Genomic DNA, 24,553 nt, shown 5'->3' with positions numbered 1-24,553 from the left:
TCCAATACATTTGGTTCTTGTAAATAAACTTAACATATACATTATTGAATTAAACAATAACTGTATACCTAAGGAACGAACCTGCTTGGTATAATTGTTTGCCGTTTTTAAGTATTCCTTGAAACAAGAGCGTCCTGATATAGCCTCCAACCAACACCTAACATTCACTTTACGAAACCATATGTCTCTAGCAACAGCAATTGCATGTTCCAACGAAGAGAACGGCGAGGCTACAGCCATTTTTGTAGTAAATGTCGGGCTTGAACAGCATGATGAAAAGTCATTCATTTCCACTTGCCTTGTTATTCCTTCATATTAAAATAACTAATATTTATTAGTCATAAAAAATTAAGATTAGTTAAGAATTATCATATATGTTATCTTAAAATAAAACTGACATTAAGAACAACAACATCAAACAATATACATACCTCATTCTGGAATAAATGTAAATAAATAAAAAATGAAAGAAGTGGAAAAAAGCTTTAATTAATTAAAGCTGTGAATCTAGTGAAGAGTTCATTGAAATACACAAATGCAAACCGTGATATAACCAGCCAACTATATACAAAAACTGATTGATAACTTATTAAACACACAAATCTTTTTTAAAAATTATGTTCTACAATCTCATGTTTCATTCTGCAACATCATTAATATTTTCAGATACATTGTCTGTGGGATCTTCTGTATCATCATCCCTTATCAACTGTAACTCTCCAATGTCCTCTGTCGTTGACATGTTTAACCCTGGCTGTGGAGAGAAACCAACTTCAGCTTCTTCATTCTCTTCTCCCATATCATACAAGTCTCGTGGCTTCACATGAACAACAACACTCCAACCTTTATCTACTTCATCGTCCACATAGTATACAAGATGAGCCTCTGATGCCAATATGTATGGTTCATCGTCTTCTCGATCACCATTGTGTATTGAACGAGAGAAGTTAACACTAGTAAGACCCAAATGATCTTTTTTTATTCCTCTAGTAGTAGTCGTATCCGCCCAAATACACTTGAACAGCACAACTGAGAACCGACTACTGTAATTCAATTCAATTATTTCTACAATTTTGCCATAATATGGAACACTACCAATAGCCACTTTTTGGTCACGCATGCTTGCATAACTTCGTGTATTAGACGAGACATATACTCCACTATTTTGGGTTTTCATTCCTTCATCCTTTGCCATAGTTCTAAACTTATATCCGTTGACATTGTATGCCCCATAACGCCTTGCTTGCAGTTTGGGTCCACATGCAAGGCATTTAATCTCATTTGAATATTCAGTGCTCTCCATCGGAACCTGACACCATATAACAGCCATTCTTACATGCATCAAAATTAAAGTATTATAGTATGTTTCACGGTATCATTTGACCTTGGCATAATGCTTAATGTATGCTAACCTTCTGCTTGAACCACTGAACAAATTCCTTGTGCACGATACTGTCTATTTTTGATTGCGACCTTGTTTGACCTCGCAGCATTCTCTTTGTTTTTTGTCTAAATGAACTATTTCAAATAGCATAACATTATTCACTAATAGTGAAAGGCTTAACAGATTTATCTCCGAGAGTTGAAATTTAACATAAGATCACTTACTCAATAAATTCCGAAACAGCCTCGCAGTTGACTAGCACGTGACGATGTGCTTGATGTTGTTCCATCTGGCTTAGCTTAAAATGAGTTGCAGCCCCTACCTCCTTTCCAATTTTCGGGAACATCGTTTCACATGCATCAGGGATCACTCCACTAGGTTGATCGTCAACTCGCACCGGTCGAGTCATCCTTGTCTCAATGTCATCCAGATATCTCGAACAAAAGGTTAGAATCTCCTCAGATAAGTATCCCTCTGCAATTGATCCTTCTGCTTGAGCCCTGTTGCGCACAAATTGCTTCAAACGTCCCAAATACCTTTGAATGGAAACCATGTCATATAAGTATTATAATTTATTAATGAAATCGCATGTTGTGCTAAGGTTTACATAGGAACTAACCTCTCTATTGGATACATCCACCGATAGTGTACTGGACCACCAATTTTTACTTCTTCTACAAGATGCACGATAAGGTGTACCATGATTGTGAAGAATGATGGAGGCAAAATCATCTCCATACGACATAGGGTATGAACAACATGATTTTGGAGTTCATCGAGTTGAAGAGGGTTAATGGCTTTCCCACAGAGTGTTCGGAAAAATGATGAAAGATCGGCAATTACGGTAGCCACATTGGCAGGCAGTGCATTCTTGACCAGAATTGGAAACAAATGTTCCATCAGAACGTGACAATCATGACTTTTCATACCATACAACTTACGCTGTCGCAAGTCAACACAACGCGTAATATTGCTGGAATAACCATCTGGAAAGATTACATGTTGAAGAGTCTTTAGAAATATATCCTTTTGTGCATTTGACATGGTAAAAACTGCAGAAGGATATTTTCCACCCTCGCGCGGCCACAACTCCGGCCTTATGCCCATGTTTTGTAAATCCTTTCGAGCTTTCAGGTTGTCCTTTGACTTTCCACTATCATTTAATATAGTGAACACTATGTTATCGCAGACATTTTTTTCTATGTGCATAACATCTAGGTTATGACGTAGCATATTTTCTTTCCAGTATGGGAGTTCAAAGAAAACACTCTTCTTCTTCCAGTTTGATTCACCCATGTTGCCATCTTCACCATTGCGTCTCTTTTGTCCTGTGACATTTGTCATCTTTCCGAATGACACGTGAACATTTGATTGTTGTCCTAGGATATCTGTTTCAGACAACATCTTTGGAGGATCCCTGTTTTCTACTTGCCCGTCGAATCTTAGCTGGTCCAATCTCCATTTATGACCCTGACTTAAAAAACGACGATGACCCATAAAACACCATTTTTGACTATACGTCAGTCGATGTGCCTTAGCATCAAAATTGCAAATAGGACATGCTAACCCGCTGTGCGTATTCCACCCTGATAAGTTTCCCAATCCTGAAAAATCGCTAATAGTCCACATCAATGCCGCAAACATCTTGAAAGTGCTTTTCTTGTTAGCGTCGTACGTTTCTACCCCTTCCCATAATTGCTTCAATTCATCAACTAGGGGCTGCAAGTAAATATCTATGTCATTTCCTGGCATTTTAGGCCCAGGAATAATCATAGATAGTATAAATGAGGTCTGTTTCATACAAAGCCATGGAGGAAAGTTGTACGGGATAAGAATAACCGGCCAAACAGAATACTTTGTGCTCATGTTTCCAAAAGGATTAAATCCATCACTAGCTAAGGCCAGGCGAACACTACGTGGGTCAGATGAAAATGAAGGATTCTTCTGGTCAAATTGTTTCCAAGCAATAGCGTCCCTAGGATGCCTCAAAAAACCATCGCAATTGTGACCCTCCTTATGCCACAACATTTCTTTAGATGTTTTGCTGCACATGAATAACCGTTGTAGTCGCGGTATGAGCGGAAAGTACCGAAGAGTCTTTGCTGCTATTGGTTTCCCATTTCTCTTGACTTGAGATTTAAGCTTGAGAATAGAACCCTTCCGCGTCTTTTGCTTCCATCTTGAAGTCCCGCATCGTTTGCACTTTGTCAATTCTTGATCATCCCCCCGGTATAACATGCAATCGTTTGGGCATGCATCTATTTTCTTGTATTCAATACCCAACTTCCTAATCGTCTTTTTTGCCTCATAGAATGTTGTTGGAAGTTTAGCATGCTCGAAAGCCTCTCGCAACAAATCTAGGATCATTGACATCGCCTTGTCACTAACACCACACATGCACTTTATATGGTAAAGCTTTACTAGAAATGATAACTTCGAGTACTTCGAGCATCCAGGATATAGTTCTTGCTCTCCGTCTGCAAGTAAATCATTAAAATTCCTCGCCCCGCGACTTGGCCCGTCATATAAGTTTGGAAATTCTTGTTCATCATTGTCAATATCTTCATCCATTCTGGTGTCATCGGCGACGTGTGGAATTGAGAAATCAAATGCCTCATTGACCATTTGCGTCATTGGATTTAATTGGGAGAGTGGATTATCGTTTATGCTCGTACACCTTGTGCCCTCGTCAGAAGGTTTCTCGCCGTGACGAAACCAGACAGTGTATCCGGGGGGAAATGGCCTCATCAACAGGTGGTCGTACGTATCTTCTCTTGTTTGCATAAGTTGAAAACCACACTTTGGACATGGACATTTTATCATTCCATCAGACGATGCATTAGCAAATGCGAAGTCTAAAAAATTGTTCAATCCTTGATTATATGCTGCACTGCCTCGTGGCTCTAAAATCCACCTTTTATCCATATCTAATATAAATTAAAAAAGTTTTATAATTCCTAATTTAAAACATACGAACTATTGAAATTATATATATTTTTGTAAACAATGACAATATATTAGACACATAGCAAATTTAAAAAAACACTAGATAAATATTAACTTTAATTTATGTATACAACTCATACGGTCTGAATTTCCTCCACCATGTTAATTTTGTTTATTAAAATTTTTGAACGTGAATTTCAATAGATTCTTTCCAATTAGATTTCTTATTGGCTTATTTATGTAATAAAGTAAATTCACATCGTCATTATTATTTATTATTCTCCTAGTATCTACTATGACGCAGAATGTAAGTACGTTAATTAATAATACACAACACCAAATTCTTTTATATATTTAGTTATGGTTTATTTATTTTATTGGTCACTATTGTTTCGTAAAATTTTTAATTAGGTCCCTTTACTTTTTTTTAATTGAGTCTCTCCACTAATTTTTTTTTGATCAAATAAGTCCCTTTTAATAGTAACTGGCTTAATTTTATAAAGACCTATCTAAAAAACAAAGAACTGGTATAAGGACATAAATAAAAGGAAAAAAACTGTACCCAATTTAAAACAAAGCGTTTATCTGATTCACATGAATTCGCTGATTATTATAGGTTTTACTAATTTTTTTTATAATTTTATTATCATTATTAACGTTTTTTTATTATATTTTAACAATTTGTACTTTTATTAAATTTGTTATAATTTTTTAGTAATGTGAATTACTGATTTTGTTAAAAACACAGAATAAATAACAAAAATCGATTAAAAGGTAACAATAGGTCACAAGTAACATAAGTCGGTTAAATTATGTAAAAAGAAAATAATACTGTGAATTTTAGAACAATTATAAGTTTGTTTGTGTTTGATTTTGTAAAATTTATAAATAAAACTCCTATGCATAATTTAATATCCTAATTTTTTCATAATGGGTGAAAATTTTCAAATAAAAAATGATAAATTAAATAAAAAATTAAGTATGATTACTAATAAAAATATAACTTATAAAAAATTAGAACCTAAAATATCTATGAAAATAAGATTATTGAGAGTACTAAAAAAGAGTACTAATTTAATTTAATTTTTTATAATGTAATAATCCTTTATTAATATTTACTACAAACAGAATATTCAATATTAGAAACTTTTATGTGTTATTTTTAATTGGCTAAGTAAATAATATTATAAAATAAAATAAATTGACGTATTAAAATAGAGTACTATAAACTGAGAGAAAAAATAATATAAAAATATTATATCAAAAAAAATAAAAAATTAAGTAAAATACTACTTATATTTAAATAAATATTATTATAATTTAACTGTATAATTCTTTATGTATTAACTAATTATAATGCAATAACCCAATAAGTAATTAAAATTAATATTACTAAAAAACTAGGCATTCTACCAATAGTAATGTTAATCTAATATTAACGAACATAACGCATAATTTGTTATAATAAATCAAAAATTTTATTTATTTCGTTATTAAATATTTTAGGAGAAAAAGGTTTCATCTTAGGTAACCCTAACTTTGCGCCGTCATTACCAACCCTCCCATCGTTTCTACAATCCCATGGTGCTAAAGCATTTCCTATGGTCTCTTCCCTAAATCTAGCTGTGCTGATTTACGAAGCACACTTCCGGCCGCCGGAAATTGACCTGTTTTCGTCGCTCTCCACTGCAGTTTGATGTCTATGCTGGGACATGCATAGCCATTGATGGACTCAAGTCATTCGCCCCTGTTTCGAGGTGATAAACCCCTGTTTCGAGGTGATAATGGGTAGCAGCAGCCAGGAATTTGATACCCCATTCAACTTCCAACGTTCAACAGTTTAGGTAACTTTGTTTACAAATATTTTGTTTTGAATAATGGCCTCTAATAGCTTTGAATTTCATTGATTAACAATGTTAAGTTGACATTAGATACATGCAAACAAAAGGGATTCTAAGTTTTTGTGATGGGCGATAAAGATATTAGATTCAATCGGCCAGGATTAAAAGGTACCAGATATGAAATTGTATATGATTTGAGATACTAAGCAGAAATATAAACTGTTGGTTGATCAAACAGTTTGATTCTTACATTAAGTAAAAGGTATAAGTAGGATACAAATGGGTGACTACTTTTTGTGTAGATTTTACAAAGGCTTGCTTTGGTTTTATTTGTTCGTCGAGCTGTTGATTCAAAAATTGCTAATTTAGTTTTAAATTACTGATATATCTGAGATGGTCAAGATCTAGTTTTGATATCTATTCTAAACTGACTTGTTAATTTATAGATGTAAATCCTAACTGAAATACAGAATGATGCGATAGAAATATGTAACATAGTTATAAATAAAAAGTGTTCAGTTACTCTTTTAGTATATAGCTACCAAGTTAAAACTTGATTTGCTTAACTTAAAATACCATAACTAAGTAATTAAGATTTTTACCATATAAATTTGACTGCTTTATATTTTTGTACTCTGTTTTTTTTATTTTGTTCGTCATTATTGTCCAGCAAGTTACTTAAGAATTTTTTTTGTTGTTAATCAATAGGCATCTACACTACTTATAAGCTTCAGCTTCTTGTATTTGTTGTATTTAGAAGTACATAATAATTTATCCTTTTGTGGTTTTAGAATCATGGACTAACCACCATGTCAATGATAAAAAAAGGTTAAGTAAACACTATGTGTAATTTCTTGAGGGTGATGACTTACCGTGTTTGGACAAAATGGATGAGCAGAGGCGGTAGATTCTTCGTGCTTTTTATGTTGTATACCCAAGTAAGTGTACTTTCAATCCTTCAATAAAAAAAAAGTAGATTTATGATACCATTCAAATGGGGGAACAATTCAACCAATTTTGATACCGAAACGAAGTAAAGTTTTTACATTACCCATATTTTAATAATCACCCATCCCAGAGAACAAATATATTGAAAGTTTAAATTTACCTTAACCCAAAATGCGTTTAACATCAGTTTTAGAGCTATTGATTAGTTAATTATAACTCTCTTGCTGATGATATCTGCATTTTTTGGCAAATTAAATTGGGTGTATGTAATTCTTAGCCAGGAAACAAACATCATTTGGGAGAATATATGTATATTATAAAAGTAAATAAATCCTCTAGCCAACATGTAATTGGTATATGATTAAAAGAGGTAAAATACAATCTAGACTTATAAGATTTTGTATGTATAAATTCAAAATTTAAAATAAATCTTGTGCATATTAATGATTTAAATACCATAAATCAATGCACAGAAAGCTTTTCCGCTTGGCATAGCAGAAAGAGATGAATAGGGGAGAGCATAAATTTTTCAATACACAACTTCTTGAGTTATTAATGAAAAGGTATGGTGAAAAACTAACCTGACACCTTGGACATTGAAAATTGAGAATATTGTAAACTAGCAGCATACAACTCTTCATATAGGCTTAAAGAATCCGGATTTTTATAACGGTTTAGATTTGGCTGACAAGATATTTTAAAAACTGATTTATGATATCTTAACCGCATGTTATTGTTATCATTAAAGAATATAGGAAAATTAGTTCATAAACATCTAAACAAATGGTTTGGTGTCAACAGTAACTACGTACCTTTTAAGTAGGTTTTATCTGTTATGGATTGTTAGAAAAAATAGCAATGTTATCGATTACAAAACTTAATTTAAATTTTTAAACCAATTGATGAGAATTGGTTTATTATGAATTTTTCATAATCTAAACCGTATTTTTTTTAAATTGAAATTGGCAAGATTTGGTTCAATGAAAAATAAAATTGATCTGACTACCAAGCCAATTCGAGCTTAACCCGATACTAGTAAGTATTTTTTCAATAATCATTATGTTGACCATAACAATTTTAGACTATCCTAAAAAAGGATTAGTGAGGACAGAATGACTCAATCACGTGTTGCATCGTTTCACAAGGACTTAACCTTTTTTCAATGGACGAAAAAATATAAAATCCTTCTTTTTTATGGTTTTTAATTCTTTTCTCTTTTACTAAGTGAGTTAAACCGTTGTAGTAGCGTTCGATTAATTTTAGGTATAGTCAATTTAATTAGAAAGATTAAAACTATTGTTTGCCGATGTTTACAGATTATTATAATTAGATAACCCTGTGTAAGATAAGATCTTGTATATTAGCAGCAAATCATAAATGTATAAGTAAAGATAATGAAATATCTGAGTTCGAACAATTACAAATAAATTCAATCTAAAAAGTCTCTGTCGTCTTCCAAAATTTTATTGGCATCACAATGCATGGCAAATTTAATTCTTTGGTTGGTGAACTCCACTAAGTCGTTTTTCGGGTTCACCCGCTTTTCTTCTAATCCCCTCCGTCGTTGTACATCGTTGCTCAGGATTCTTTCGTGTCCTCTTTGTCGTTTTAGAACCTGTTTCTCTTGTTCCAACCGGCCAAGATGTCCGTGGACAAGTCCCATAATTTCTGTAGGATGTCTTTGCTTCAATGCTTCAGGTCGGGGCTCTTGTGAGATTACTTTGCGTCTTTCCAGATTTGAAGGATGCGCATCTTTGACCACATGTTTTTCTGTATTAGCTCGAGGACGTATAATTGCTGCACACTCGTTGATATGTCCGTCAACTCCTAGGGCTTCAGAGTCAGAAAATATGTTCAAATAGCTAGGGATGTCGTCCGCCATGGTGCGATGTTCATTTCCGGAGGTTCCGCAAAGACGGATTTTTGTGTCTAAATGTTGTTTGCAGGACTGAAAATTTCAATTACCCAAAAGTAATTTTTGTGTCTAAAACTCTGGTACATAATTGGCGAATTTATAATTTTTTATACAAAGGTAATTTGCATAAGGTTGGAGTAAAGAACAATGGGTGCAAATGAATGAATAGATTTGAGACCTAAAACAGAGCTCTGAGTGAATATGACAGTAAATTAATACATAAAAACATAGGAGATTGAGTAGATAATAGCTCTAGAGAATGATATTTGATAAAAAGAATTCAAATTCAAAATCAGATACCATATGTGTTCGGAGGAAAGAATAGACATATTTATATTACCTCTGTGATCAATGGAAAATTTAACTGTTTAAATTAAATGTGAAATTCAAGTGACAGAAAATATCTATTTTTACCTAGTTATCATATCCTAATCCCGTTTAAGAAGGAGGAGGCAAATTTGATAGTATAAAAAAATTTACATTTTAAATTAATTTATTCGGAAGAGGAAAAAATTTAAATAATAAAGATAACAAAATTATAACTTTATTACTATGAATACAAATTTAATTGTATTTGCAAAACATGTCAGTATTTAAAATGCAGTTACACAATAATGCTTATGGATCAACTTAAATTTTAAACTACTATAATCTTAAAAACTTTAGCCTATTTTATCGGAACAAATCAGTTCCGTTATTACGCTATGTTTTGTATTTAAATCCAAATTGTGTGCTCTGAGTTTTCCCAACATAAATTACCCCTAGCTGCCACTAGTTTAGCCAAAACCCTAGCCTAAGTCAATCCCCATTCACTGCACATTCACACGGCGTCTGTTGGGGTTGCAGCCCTACAACCCTCGCCGTGCCCTTCCGCCACAATCCCGCCTAGCGTTTCCTCCTTTGCCTGATTGTTCAGCGTCGCCTTCAAGTTGGTTTCCCGTTTCAAAGGTGAGATTTTGTGGTTTTTGAATTGAATATTATTTGTGGTTTTGCTATATTTATATGTTTCTGATTAATGTACTGGTGAAAATGAATTTTTTCTCTGCTCCGTAAGTATAAAGTTTGAGTTGGGCTGGATTGGTACAAGTTTTTCTGCTACTCTATGGTGTCACTATTCTTCTCGAGGGTGTGACCTTGTCTCCCGTTTCAGTTATTTTTGGGCAGACCTGTTTCTTTTCAACGTCGCTGTTCGGCTTTGCATTTGAGGTGAGAGTTGCATGCTCTTTTTTCAATCGATTTTATTAATTGTTGCACTATATGTTGATGTATTTCTAACCGTGCGTATCCTGTTGACATCTTAATCTGCTCTGCTACTCGAATACTATATTGGCTTCTTGTGCATCCGTGACACATTGGGCTGATCTGGGTGTGGGTTCAACTTGTTCGATGAAAAGCTGCTAGTGGATCCTGGATAGCTATTAGGCAAGTTTAAATCTTTGTCTCAGATTTACATTTTTTTCTTTGTTCTCTTGTTTTGTTGTTGTGCTTGTTGGAGTATGTTGCATTGTAGAACACGAAAATAAAAAAAATACAGCAGTAGAAAACAAATAATTGTGTTGAATGAGAGAACAAATTATTGTTTGAGTTTAGGATTTCATTGTGCAGGATAACGTGAACAATTTTCTCTTTACATTAATAATTGAAAATTAATGTCCCTATTGATTTTTTTGATTTAATGGTAAAACACACTTATTTTTTATCTTTTAAGCATGATATCTTTTTTTGAAATTTAAAAAGAAAAACTCGTTTAAAATTCAATGTAACATTATAGAAAAAACTATTAAAAAAAACTAATTTAAAAAACTCATTGTTGTTAAGTTCCTACTGATTATGGTCTTTGTTAGCAAGTTTTGAGAAGTGGAGACGAGCCAAATTTATGAAAGATCTGGGTTAGTAAGCCAATTAAAAGGTAACATTAATGAAACTCAATAACAAGAGTGGAGTTCAAAACATAATTAAAGAAAAGGTCTTCTTTGTATAAATTTAGTTTTTAACAGATTGATTAATTCTCTTGGTCAAAAAATTTTGGACCCTATGAAATTATCTAATTCGGCATTTTTATAATATATACGATAAGAGAAAAATTTGAAAAACTAGATATAGTGAAAGCTTCCGGTTACAGTGTTGATACTAACAAAACTTATATCCAAAGCTTGTAGAAAGTATCATGGTTGTAGAGCCACTGTAAATATGGTATTGACCATGTTGAAAACTTACGAAACACCTCCTCTTTTATTCTTAAATATTTTTGCATTTCTTGAATTAAAGTTATATCTGATAGGAATAAAATTATGAAGAAGAATGTCTATTAAGATTTACAATCATAGTATAGTGGTGGTCGAATTCTCTATTCAAGTATTTTATCTTCTAATGTGAAACTCACTATTCTTTAAGATGCTATTTATTGTAATTTATTAGTACACAATTGATTTAGTTAATTGTTAACTTTCTGTAGTTAAATTTTTGTTAGTAGAGTTTCTATGAACAACGAATGTGAAATTAATTGATCAGATCAAGGAACGTGAATTTGTCCACTATTCATCAACTAATCAGATTTGTGTAATAACAACTTTGAATATAATTATTTATGTATCAATGGATTATTTAGGTTTTCATTTCATCTTAAGAGAAAGAAAATCAGCATTGAAAAAATTACCAGTCTACTTAACAGAACTGCAAAAAGGTTATTTAGGGAGGAAAGACTTAAAATTGTTAAACTAATTCCATGTACCATGAATGTATCCAGAATGTTTCAAAACCCAATTCAAAGTCAAATAGTCTTATTATTATTGAATTTATGTGATATAAAGTTCTAGCTAGATTGCATTCGTTGAATTGATCTATTGCACAACTCAAATGCTATAATAAATAAGTACATGTTGGTCTATTCAATCATTTTCAACTTTCAAGTGGCAACATGTGACTAATAATTGATGCTAACAAACCAAGGATCATGCGAACATCTGAAAATTTTATATATACAAGTTAAGTGGCTTCATGTTGTAATTTTGTATGCCTAATAGCATTTCTAATGTTTAAAAATAGGTGCGATGTGCATGTATCAATGTGTGTCTGAATTATTTCGTTGTTGGGCTAACTTGACCGATTACAAATTTTAAATGTCCTAGGTTTCCTTTCTTAGCTTTAATATATAACTTTCATGTGATTTTCTTTTTAGTTTGTTGAATACAAATCTTTTCTTTAAACATATACTTGAGTGGAGATGTTCTTGGATTCAAAATTCATGGTTCTTTAAGGAAGCATGTATTTGTGACTTGACTTTTTAATAAATGTAAGAAGTTAGAAATTGTTGTCAACATTTCAAATTCTACTACGGAAAGGAAAAAAAAATTAGCTTTTTTAATAATATTATTTAAGCTTTTTTAAAAATTTATAACTAACTAATGAATTTTGCAAATATGAATTGGTGATGCTTGCCAATTTTCATCATACATGTGATTTCTAGTTTAGCAATGAAAATTTTTTCAACCTTGAAATTTGAACTTTATTCCCTCTTTATTATTGGTTTTTTGGTAGATTCCACTCTCTAATAAGTTTAATTAGTTTATGTGTAGGTTTGAAAGAATGCCTAGAAAACCGCGGTACAGCTCTATCCCCGATGCCGGCACTGCAGACAAAACTCAAAATATCATTGCTCCGACATCCGGAAAAAATACTTCATTCCGTCCATCGCGTATTGAAACACGGGTAGCTCCAGCAACTCAGAAAGATGCCGGTGATGCTACCGCACACTTCACAGAGACTGAAAATGTTGCTGAGCATGCCCAAATATCTTCGGAGGATGGAGATTATGATCCTGAGGCAGATGAGGTTGGGTCATGGGATGACTTTGTTGATAACTTGTATGCCGAAGAAGAAACTGTAAGCCGTAACAAGCCCTATAAAGGCAAAGATACAGATTATTGGACTGTTGTAGTAAGCGGTAAAAAATTTTTTCCTGCATCCTAGATTATTTAATAATAATTAGACGACTGTGGTAGTCTATATAATTTTTAATGAATGACCACTCAACTAAACCTTGTAATTTGTTTCGTAGATGGTGGCGTCACAAGAACAATGAATTTGAGCGTCAGAGAGGCTATAGTACTACCTCCTGGTAGACAAATCATTCTGGAGTTTAATACAGAGATGCAAGCGATCGGTCAGGCAGCAGGATTATTAAGTGGGTTTCTAGGAAATTTGGGAGCTGACTTTCAGCATTTTCCCATTAACGAAGAAAGTTGGAAGACAATGGACAAAGCACTGAAGGAACATGCATACGAGACAATTAAGGTATCATATTAAATTTCGTAGTTTTTTACGTTATGTAAAATTGGAGCAAATTCCTTAACTTTCCCTTTGTTGACGTTAATCGCAATTTTTATCAAATATTTAGCGGACCTTTCTGTATGAGGAGGATGACCGTGGGAAAAGAAAAAAGGTCATGATTCAAAGGCTAGGAAAAATTTGGAAAGAAGCAAGAAATCACTTATATCATAAGTGTTATGACGAGGAACTGAGTTGGGAAGATAATTTAAAGAAGAAACCATCAGGAATAAATGTACAGCAGTGGAGATGGTTCGTTTCCTATCGTTTGAAGGAATCTACTAAGGTAATTAACATTGGATTCATACTCCATTTAGTGTTATTATTTTAAACATTTTGCATAACTGAATAAAATGATTGATTGAAAGTGATAGTTGTAAAATGCCAAAAAACCAGTAAAATAAGTTTCTAATCGTTTAAAAAAGTGGATAATATTAATGGTGCATTACTTTCTTGTTAGCCTTCTACATGATAAATTGTATTTTTGTCTTTATCTATAGGAAAAGTGTAGACAAAATGCTGTAAATCGGTCAAAACAACTTTATACACATACTGGGGGTTCTAAGACAACTGCCAGGCTAAGGGATGAAGAGGTAATTATGTGTGTATTATCTTTCATGCAAGTTTTTTGTGGTTTCTGATATAATTCTGTAACATGTATGATTGTATACATATTTAATGTGGGTACAGGAGAAAAAACAGCAAAGGCGCATTGGTAGAGGAGAAATATTTATTATGACTCATAAAAAAAGGAATGGCTCTTATATGAACGATGCTGCGCGTGTTGCTGGGGTAAGTGTTGGCTAAGAATTAGTGTTGCTCTATTCATGTTGCAAACATTGACATGAGAACAACCAAACTCTTGTATGACTGTAGGAAGCGATTGCGAATATCGAGAGCCAAGATGGTTCCTCGAAGGAGATTTCACTTACTGATTCGCTTGCGCAAGTTCTTGGAAAGGAGCATTCAGGACGAGTTCGGGGTTTAGGTTTTGGACCATGTCCCACCGAACTTATTCATAACACGACCCAGCAATCGAACTCTGGAGTGCAAATAGAGGAGTATCAGAGGGAGATTGTAGAATTAAAGGCAACCGCAGCAGAACAGAAGGCAGAGATTACAGAATTAAAGGCAGCGGCAGCAAAAAATAAGGCAGAGGAAATGGAAAAAAGACAGACTCTGGTAAATCTGGTAAAATACATGTTACAACAGCAAGGAGACACTTTGCCACCTGAAATTGATGCACAGCTGAAGTCTTTAGGGAATGTAGCATAGTAGGGATCTTTTAACACTTAAATGTTTTCTTCTTTCCTTTATGAACATTATACTTTGAGATCAAATTATTATCAACTATTTTATTTTGTCATCTATATATATGGATCATTTGGGATATGTTAGTATTGTGTTTTAATTTTTATATGTTTTTTTAATTGTAATTGCACACAGAATCAGTTAAAATAGTACGAAACAATTTTAAATTAAAATTTTTCATGAATGTTGATTGTAAATATGAACACAAAATTCAAATAAAGTATTTGTTTGAAAAAAAAAAAGTTATTGTCAGCGGCGGTTATGTTTAAATGCTGCAAAATCTGGTTATGTAATCCAACTCAGATAGCGGCGGTTATCTAACCGCCGGGAAACATGTCTCAACCTAGACCTGGAAAGCAGCAGCAGTTTCCAACCGCCGCAAAACGTATCCGCCGGTAAATTGATGTTTGGCAGCGGTTATTCCGGCGGTCGAAAAAAACCGCCGCTAAAGGTTTGCCGGCACCCTTAGTTTCAGCGGGTGATTAACCGTTGCTGTATGTTTAGCGGCGGTCAAAAAACCGCCGCTATCCTTGTTTTTAACCGCCGCTATCTGCCGGTCCTGTTGTAGTGTATATATATAATATTTATTGAATTTGAATAGTCACCTTATTAATTAAAAATATTCTATTAAATAATTGGATAGAATTACTCAGTTGAACAGTCTCCTTGATTTTTGTTTTTCTTCTTTCGTTGAAGTGAAATAATAATAATAATAATAATAATAATAATAATAATATGTTATTGCATTTTTTGAGAGTGGTATCTGGGTGTATTGCTTGAAAGGCAGCTATTCTAATTTCTAAGCTTTTGACTACAAATATTGGATTTAGTTTAAAGTAAAAATTTGTACGCAATTATTTTTATATAAAATTAATAAATAAAAATAGTTAAATAATTTAATATATTTGACTAAATTATTATTTTATACTTTTTAATTACTAATTGTATATTAAATAATTATAGGTGAGTGTTATCATAATTTAATCTATCTTAAATTAAAATAGCTAATTATGTTCTCATCCTTGCTAATCAATAAGTAATAATGACAAATGCAACATGATGTAACTGATCATTTTCTCTTTAATTATATTATTCTGTGAAGTGTCAATATTTACTAAATTATTGCATGATGCAAGAGCATCACGACACACACTTTAATCAACAATTAAATTTTTAAATTGTGAACAATACGTTAATGATCATGCCAACTCGACAAACATGTTGGATTTTTCCTCCATCATTCAGTTTTAGAATGTTTCTCCCTATATCAAAATATTCCTAGACCAATGTTTTACAGAAAAATAATGATTAAATCACTTTTTGTATATATTTTATTTAAAATGTGTGTATTTTTTTACGGTATAAAAAATAATTTTTTGTTCTCTCATTTATTACTAAATTAAAAAATAAACAAAAAATAATATATAAAAAAATAATACACATGATATTATTTATTATTTAATTTTTATGTTCCGCCCTTCAAAGAGAATTTAAATAGAAGGAAGATGTGAAGGGCAAGGGTGAACTGAAAAGTTTGAATAATGGAAACACGTGGAGTTCTTCACAACCCTGAACTGTCTCAACGTGGTTTCATGCTTCGCATCACATGCATTGCTACATTTCAATCTCATGTATTTGCATCAAAACAGCACACTACCCTAATCATTTATAATTTTAATTTTTGGCTAAACATACTTTTTGTTCAATTCTTAATGTTTACTATTTTTTTTTTCAAAAATATTCTAAATGTTTAGTTATATTTAATTTTATTCTTAATATTTTTTATTTATATTAAAATTATTTTTAAATATTAAATCCACTTAAAATATTAAGGACAAAATTTAAAATTTTCAAAAATAATTTTAATATAAATAAAAAATATTAAAAATAAAATTAAATAAAAATAAACGTTAAAATCATTTTTTAACATTAAAGACAAAGTAATATTATTTATCCTTAATTTAATGTCACCATTGTATATTGCATATATATACCTAGAAAACTCAAAGGTCCCCAACTATCATTCATATATATGTAGTGACATGATATATGGGGTTCAATTTAGGATATTTTCGTCAAGTATCAAATCGAATATGTGTCGCCATATTTCTAAGTAAAACTTTTTTTTTTTATATATATATGGAAAAAGTTTCAGCTTTCGTTTTTCATTTTATTTGTAGTTTATTAAAATTTGTTGCAGTGAGAATTTTGTTTCGACAAAAAGGACAAGAAAAAGACAAATAAAAACAAAACTAGGGTATATTTATTCAAAAAGATGACATTAATTTAACATATTAAAAATCTAAACTTTACAATAAGAAGATTAAGTAGTGTTTTTAACATTATTAATTATAAAAATATAATTAAAATAAAGCATATTCTTTTTTTTATTTCTCAGATTGTTTGGACATGTGAGAAGAAGATCGACAGAACACTCAATTAGGAGAGTGAATGAGATGGAAGATGGACAAATGGTGAAAAGTAGAAGATGGACAAAAGGTGAAAAGTAGAGAAAGATCTAAGAAGACCATCGTGAGGTGGTCAAACGAGATTTATATATAAACGATTTTTTTGTAAACATAATACATAACAAAACACAATGACGTTATTTGATTCATATAGTCAATCTCATCTAATGAAATAAGACTTTATTGTTGTTGTTATAGTATTCTATTGTTGAGATTTTCTTATTCTTTTTTATTAAAAAAATTATTTATATATCAAAATCAACTATTATATTTATATACATAATTTAATTTATTTTTAATATATATTTTATATTTTAATATATATTCTACACTAATAATTAATTTTAACGTATAATTAGCATTATTGTTTTCTATGTGATATTAAGAATTGCTCATTATTTTTGAAGGGAACACTAGCACTATCAACATGTCACGTGACCATTGTTTAAAAGAGGGTTCATTCTCCGATCAGACCACGTGCTTTCATCCACCGACAATTTAACAAAACCTCATCAACTTATAAATTATAATATGTACTAAGCTGTAACCTACGCATGAAAATTTAGCATACAAAAATAATTTTACGCAAAAAATTATACACTTTCTGCATACATTATTATCGTAGATTTATTATTCTATTTACTCTCCTATTTGTTATATTTAAATTTACAAATACTATGTACATACACAAATTATTTATAATATATATTTTATGTTTTAACATATATTTTGTTCCAGTAATTTATTTGATGCATGGTTGATTTTGTATGTATAGATAATATGATTATTAAACTTATAACATACAATTTATCATGACTAAACACAATTTTTCTAAAAAGTAAAATAATTTTAGAATTATAAAAAAAAGCACGTCAGTACTAAAATATATTGTAGAAGAAAAAACACTAATATTTGAATTTTAAGTGTCATTTTGTCCTGATGAATCAATCTCTCATTCTGAATGCAGGCTAATTGACCACAGAAACAGATCTAAAAGATTAGACTAGAGAGGGGGATTTGGTTTAAGGAAGGGATGGAGGGAAAAAGGGCATAAAGGTAAATGAGAAGAGGAAACAGTTACAGTTAGTGTATCCCATTAAAGAAAGACAAGGACAGTTTGGTAAAATGAAATGCCTGGTCAGTTAAGCAGTCTCTCTCTCTTCACCTCTGTTCAACGTTCCCTTCCCTTAACACAGAATGAAAGAAAGAAAGAAAATAAAATTCACATCACACACAAAACACACCCAAACACAGCATCAAATAAATAAAAGCAACAGTCCAACCACCAAAACAAGTTAAAAAAAAAATATAAAAAATAATTATAAAAATACACAGCATCTCTGTTCTCATTCTCTCTCTCTCTCTATCTCTCTCTCGTATCTTCTTCTTCTTCGGAAGGACCACCTCGCTTTCTTTCAAAGTTGCTCCCTTTTCTTCGTTTTGTACATGGGTTTTTCCTCTTCAAGCTCCTAAAATTGAAGCTAGTTAGTTTCACAATAAAGAAGAGGAAAAGAAAAGACCCAAAATTAGAATGAGTTGGAAAAACAGGGTAGAGGTTCTTCCTTCTAGAAGCATTGTAACTCAAAGATGGGCACTTTTGCTTTGTGTCGCAAGTTTCTGTGCTGGGATGCTCTTCACAAACAGGTTCTTTCTTCTCTCTCTCCCTCTCCCTCTCTCTCTCTCTCTCTAATAACGTATTCTTCACTGTTTAGTCCACATTTTTTTATATTACTGAAAATATGGTAATTTTAATTTAATTACTTCTTGAATTCGCTGAGTTTTTTCAAGCTATATTCTCCAATGGTTTATATGTATTTTCAGTATTTGTTTATTTGTTAAATATTTTTTTTTATTATTTAGTATTCTTAGATCTCTGTGGCACCAATTTTGTTTCTATAATTGGTCAATTTATGGTTTTGAAGTTCTTAGTTAATTCATTGCTTAGTCAATTTTCCCCCATTTTAGTATTCTATCTTACATTCTTATGTTCATTCTTCTAAAGCTCATAGAAGAAGTTGATTTACATAATGAGATCTGAATTCAATTGTCATGAATTATTCTAAAGAATCCCAATTTTCGGTGTAAGATTCCCATTATTGTTCTCTTTATCTCGGATAGTTCATAGTTGACTTTTTAAGACTTAATGAACGTCTAATAAGTAATAGCATCTTTTCATCTGCTCTTTATCTTCCATTTATTTATTTTTAGTGAAAATAAATTCTTGTATAGTTGTAGTTTTTTTGGCTTTGGTTAAGAATCAGTAGCTGCCGAAATCTTCAAACATGTTTCATTTATTTTCTTATCCACTTTGTTAAGTTATTAAGGATATGAATATCAGATTAGTATGTGAAAACATTGACATGGAAAAAGGTAAGAAAAGTTATTTGTGGTGCTTTTGTGATTGAAAATGTTTTTTATTTCACAATAGGATGTGGACTGTTCCTGAACCAAAAGGACTTGCGCGATCAACATCCGCAGAATCCGAAAAATTGAATGTAGTTTCGGAGGGTTGCAATTCGAGAATTGTGAGGATTAATTTCATATTATATATACTTGATTAATTTCTATAACCATGCTATCATCATCTTAGAGAGTATATCTTTCGATAACCTTTTTCTTATATTTATGTATGTTGGCTTTGCTTTTTAGTTGCAAGAGACTCAAGATATTTATAAGGAAGCTTTCAAGGGTCATGGTTCCTTGCAGTAAGTTATATATGTGTTACTATTTTAAGTCTAATAATTGTTTTGGTATTTTGGATGTTATACTTATGGGGATTTGTTATGGATGTAGAAATTTGGACAAGACTATTTCAAATTTGGAGATGGAATTGGCTGCTGCAAGGGCTGCTCAAGAATCAATAAGAAGTGGCGCTCCTGTTCCAGACGATATCAGGATGTCCGAATCATCCGGGAAGCGAAAGTACCTAATGGTTGTAGGTATTAACACTGCATTCAGCAGCCGGAAAAGAAGAGACTCGGTTCGTGCCACCTGGATGCCACAAGGTTCATAACTTGTTTCGATTTTCCTAGTGTCTGTTTAGGATTTTATGTTATTCTGTTCGGTGTTTTGGTTATGGATTATGATGATTGGTTCTTTGGATAACATGGAAAATAGGTGAGAAAAGGAAAAGGCTGGAGGAGAAGGGCATTATTATGCGCTTTGTAATTGGTCACAGGTAGATATATAATAGTCAATCTTCCAATCCTTTCGTCTTATTCCAATTTCGAATAGTCTAAAAAAGAAAGTGGATCATTTTCATCTTGCATTTTAGTCTTCATTCTTCAGAATTATAGTTCTATTTGCTGTAGAGTATTACCACTTAGAGAGTTCATGAACATTGTCGACCGAATTATAAATTGACCCCTTTTTTTATCCTTTATATAGTGCTACATCAGGGGGTATCCTGGATAGAGCTATTGAAGCAGAGGACAGAAAGCATGGAGATTTCTTGAGGCTGGTAATTTTACAAATGTGATCGTTTAGAACCTCTTGATAAGGTTATGGTTTTTGAAGGGGAAATGAGAGATGCCACTGGTTTTCAAGTCCTTATGCTTTGTCCATGCAGAATCATGTGGAAGGATACCTTGAATTGTCGGCAAAGACAAAGACATACTTTTCGACTGCTGTTAACTTATGGGATGCTGACTTCTATGTCAAAGTCGATGACGATGTTCATGTAAATATAGGTATTTAAAGATACAATTTACTGTGATAATCTCTAAGTTTATGTTAAGAGTTGGCATTTTGCTATTACTTGAAGCCTAAACTACTTGAATATTCTCTCATAAACATCTTCAACCTGTGCCGAATTCCAGACCTTGGTTTAGTTTCCATAGTATGTTACCCTTAATATGCTATTCAATCTTTTTTCAGCAACATTGGGAGATACTCTAGCTAGACACCGATCAAAACAGAGGGTATACATTGGATGCATGAAATCTGGACCTGTACTATCTCAAAAGTGAGAATTACTTTTCTTTTTATGCTTTGTTTGTTGAATGAAGGAGTAGAGACTCTTCGAATTTTAGTTTCATACCTACCTACATTGTTTTGTTGCTCAGAGGAGTAAGGTACCACGAACCGGAATATTGGAAGTTCGGTGAGAATGGAAACAAATACTTTCGTCATGCCACAGGGCAGTTGTATGCCATTTCAAACGATTTGGCTACTTACATTTCAATTAACCAGTAAGTCCTAATTCGCCTCGTCGAGGAACCGAAAAACACAATCAATTACAGATGAAATCAATTTAAAGAATAAAGGTAGCTAATGTTGTGTATGTTTTAGGAATGTTCTTCACAAGTATGCCAATGAGGATGTGTCGCTTGGATCATGGTTTATTGGACTCGATGTGGAGCATATCGATGATCGAAGACTCTGCTGTGGCACTCCTCCAGGTGAATACTTTTCCAGCAAAGACTATAAATTATGTTAACCTCAAATCTTAGAAAACAAGTCTCCCTGCATTGCAAGCATCGTGGGCTAGATCGCGATTTTAGATCAATTTTTGACTACCTTGTTATATGATTTATGTGAACAATGTAAAATCCTTGAGTTGGTAACTCTTGCAGATTGTGAATGGAAGGCTCAGGCAGGCAACATTTGCGTTGCTTCGTTCGATTGGAGCTGCAGCGGAATCTGCAGGTCTGCGGATCGGATGAAAGAGGTACATAGAAGGTGTGGAGAAGGTGAGAATGTTTTGTGGAGTGCCTCTTTCTAGGAGAGTTCTTCCAAACTCAGGAAGATCACTATTCACTACCATGCTGTGAGATTTTTTTTCCTTTTGTTCTTTTTCTGAAGCATGTATAGAAAAGTTGTCAATATAATATTTTATACAAGATTTAATCTTGTGTGTGAAAGCGAGAGAGTGTATATGGTTGTTCCATGGAACTTCTAGATTTTAAGATAGAGGAGATTGACCATGGTAGCAGCCAAAAGAGAAGTACCACCACATAGTAATATCCATTCTTTGATGCTTGAAGGGCCACTTTTGTTGTTAATAGTTTCCATGGCTATCAAGCTCCTAATAAAAAAAAAGTGATAGATTTTATTTGGGTGGCTTTTTGCTACCCTTTCTTCCTTCTGCCTAAATTTCATTTGTCCTCTTTTTTTTTTTTTTTTGGTTGAAATAAGTGTTCTCTTTATTGCTTGTATAAATCTCTTCTTATCCCACATTTGACTTTATTAGGATCATTGTGACTTATCTTGATTTTTGACTTTCTCACTTTTCCAATTATTTTTTGATAGGTAGTCTATATAAATTTAATGTTTCTATTAGCTTTTCTTTTTAAAATTTAATAAGATATTTTTATTTAATTTGAGATTAATTTAACACGACATATATTAGTAAAGTCAAATTTAATAAAATAATTTTATAATAATTTATATAATTAGATTAACAAAATATAATAAAAGTAAATAAATATTATTATTATATACTATTCAAAATAATTTCAAAATAATTTTATATTCTAATAGGACACTTGCTCCTGCATCAATGTACATGAATCCCTCTATTTTACTGGAAAAATCTAAGGATAAGTTATCCCAAATAATTCACAGTGAGCTTGGTTCCTTAGATCTACTGTCTCAAAATTGTTTTCAAAATCAAATGTACTACTATACTATAACAGTATCTAAATACAGTGATCCAATGGGTTACAAGTTTACAACATAGAACTCTTTTTAGTAGTCTGAGTAGGGCTGGAATTGAGTTAAGCCATTTCATGAGCCAACTCAAGTTCGACTCGTTAATATCTTGATAAGCTGAACTCGTGAACTAGTGAGTTGAATTTAAGCTTAAAATTGAACTCATAAATTAAATGAGTCGAGTTTGAATTTGGATAAGCTCAGCTCATTAGGTCAACTTGAACGTTAATATCTATAGTATACTCTTTCTTTTGGCTACCTAGCACTCCCCTTATTTATAGGGTTAAGTAAGTAAGTAACTCTTAATAAGTAATCCTAATTAAAAAGGTAGCTACTCTAACGAAAATGTTAAAAATATTTTTTTATAATGATTTTTGTTTAAAAAGTGTGACTTATTTGTTTAGTTACACTTTAAATAAAAATAACATTTTTATAATATATAAAAATTAAGTCTTATAATTTATTATCTAATTATTAAAATAAATATCTTCATATAATGACAATCATAAATCCTTCACTAGAGTAGCCACCAATAAAAAATTATGTAAGGAAAAAAAATTCCAAGGAAGCAATTTTATGCTGATAAGAAACCAATGATTAAGAGGAAAGGCCTAACACTTTCCAACAACTAATAATGGTACAATCGTTTTGCTTCTCGTGGGAATATATCTTACTTCTTTGAACCTTTAACATCAGCAAGAGAAAGTTTCCTTTTCGTAAAGTTGCTTAGATCTTTTTTATAGGAAAGGTAAGAGTGTGATTAAGACGTAAAAGTTAATTGTTCTTGCATCATGGTTTATTGCTAAGTAGCTGCAACTCCTCCACTTAATAAGTTGACCATATAATTATTTTTATTATCATCTATTTAGAGTTTGATTATTTTTGTTTTCATTTTTTAGTTTTATTTTTAATATATTTTGTTTTCAAGAATTTATAAAAAGAATTGATAATAATGAAAATAGATTTTAATTGTTTTCACTATTTTTATTTTTTTCCATAAAATTTTTAAAAATAAAAATATTAAAAAATAAAGATAAAAAGTAAAAATAGAAATCATATTTCCATTTTCAATCATACTTGACTACGCAATGTAAAGGAGTAATAATTAAATGAATGCCGCAAATGCCTGAGAAGGATTATAATGAAGAGTTAAAGATTGTTTTTTGTTCTTAATGTTTGGAGTAAGTTTTATTTGTATTTTTAACGTTTAAATCGTTATTTGTATTTTTAATGTTTGTAAAAGTGATTTAATGTTATCCTACCGTCAATTATACATCATAAGTTTTAGTAAGAATTTTAAAAAATTCTTTATAAAGTTAGAATACAAATGTATGAGACAGTACTCGATACCCGTCCGAATCCAAACCGAACCAATTTAATTGGTTCTGAAACCAACGGGTAATCGGGTCTAATTCGAACTAACCCGTGGACCCGACGGCTCAATTTTTTCGTTATGGAACCCATGAGTGTGATGTGCTTGGATATGGAAATAGGGCGTGCTAGACCAAATAGTGGGACAGCTTTATGTGATTGGCAGGGGATAGAACTCCCATGGTCCGGGTTTCTTGTTTTGAAAAAATCTGCGAACAACTCGGAGGGTCTGATTTGGCAATTGCTGAATTTGAATTTCACAGCATGCAAATCAGACCGTGAATTTTGTATATATATATATATATATATATATATATATATGAATATTTGTATAAATACTAGAATGAAGTCGCAAGTTTCGAGTTTACTTTTTTAAATTTAATTTGAGCCA

The 24,553-nt window shown here is 31.9% G+C and overlaps 2 protein-coding genes across 2 annotated transcripts; one reads left to right on the top strand and one right to left on the bottom strand.

Annotated features, from left to right (window-relative positions):
* Positions 1-637: 637 nt before the first annotated feature.
* On the bottom strand, positions 638-4,309 carry LOC112773171 (uncharacterized). Its single transcript, XM_025818234.1, has 4 exons — positions 2,004-4,309; positions 1,609-1,920; positions 1,413-1,518; positions 638-1,309 (listed from the first exon to the last, which is right to left on the bottom strand). Exons 1-4 carry the CDS (start codon positions 4,307-4,309, stop codon positions 638-640), a joined length of 3,396 nt encoding a protein of 1,131 aa, XP_025674019.1.
* A 13,958-nt stretch (positions 4,310-18,267) lies between these two features.
* Positions 18,268-22,233, top strand: LOC112789599 (probable beta-1,3-galactosyltransferase 2). Its single transcript, XM_025831558.3, has 11 exons — positions 18,268-18,783; positions 19,568-19,664; positions 19,789-19,844; positions 19,933-20,144; positions 20,257-20,317; positions 20,527-20,599; positions 20,708-20,828; positions 21,016-21,103; positions 21,204-21,329; positions 21,430-21,539; positions 21,714-22,233. The coding sequence occupies exons 1-11, from the start codon at positions 18,671-18,673 to the stop codon at positions 21,860-21,862; spliced, it is 1,206 nt and encodes a 401-aa protein (XP_025687343.1). The 5' UTR covers positions 18,268-18,670; the 3' UTR covers positions 21,863-22,233.
* The last annotated feature ends 2,320 nt before the right edge of the window (positions 22,234-24,553 follow it).

This window comes from Arachis hypogaea, chromosome 3, assembly GCF_003086295.3.
Source record: "Arachis hypogaea cultivar Tifrunner chromosome 3, arahy.Tifrunner.gnm2.J5K5, whole genome shotgun sequence".
Lineage (NCBI taxonomy): Eukaryota > Viridiplantae > Streptophyta > Magnoliopsida > Fabales > Fabaceae > Arachis > Arachis hypogaea.
This window is presented reverse-complemented; position numbering and strand designations above follow the sequence as displayed.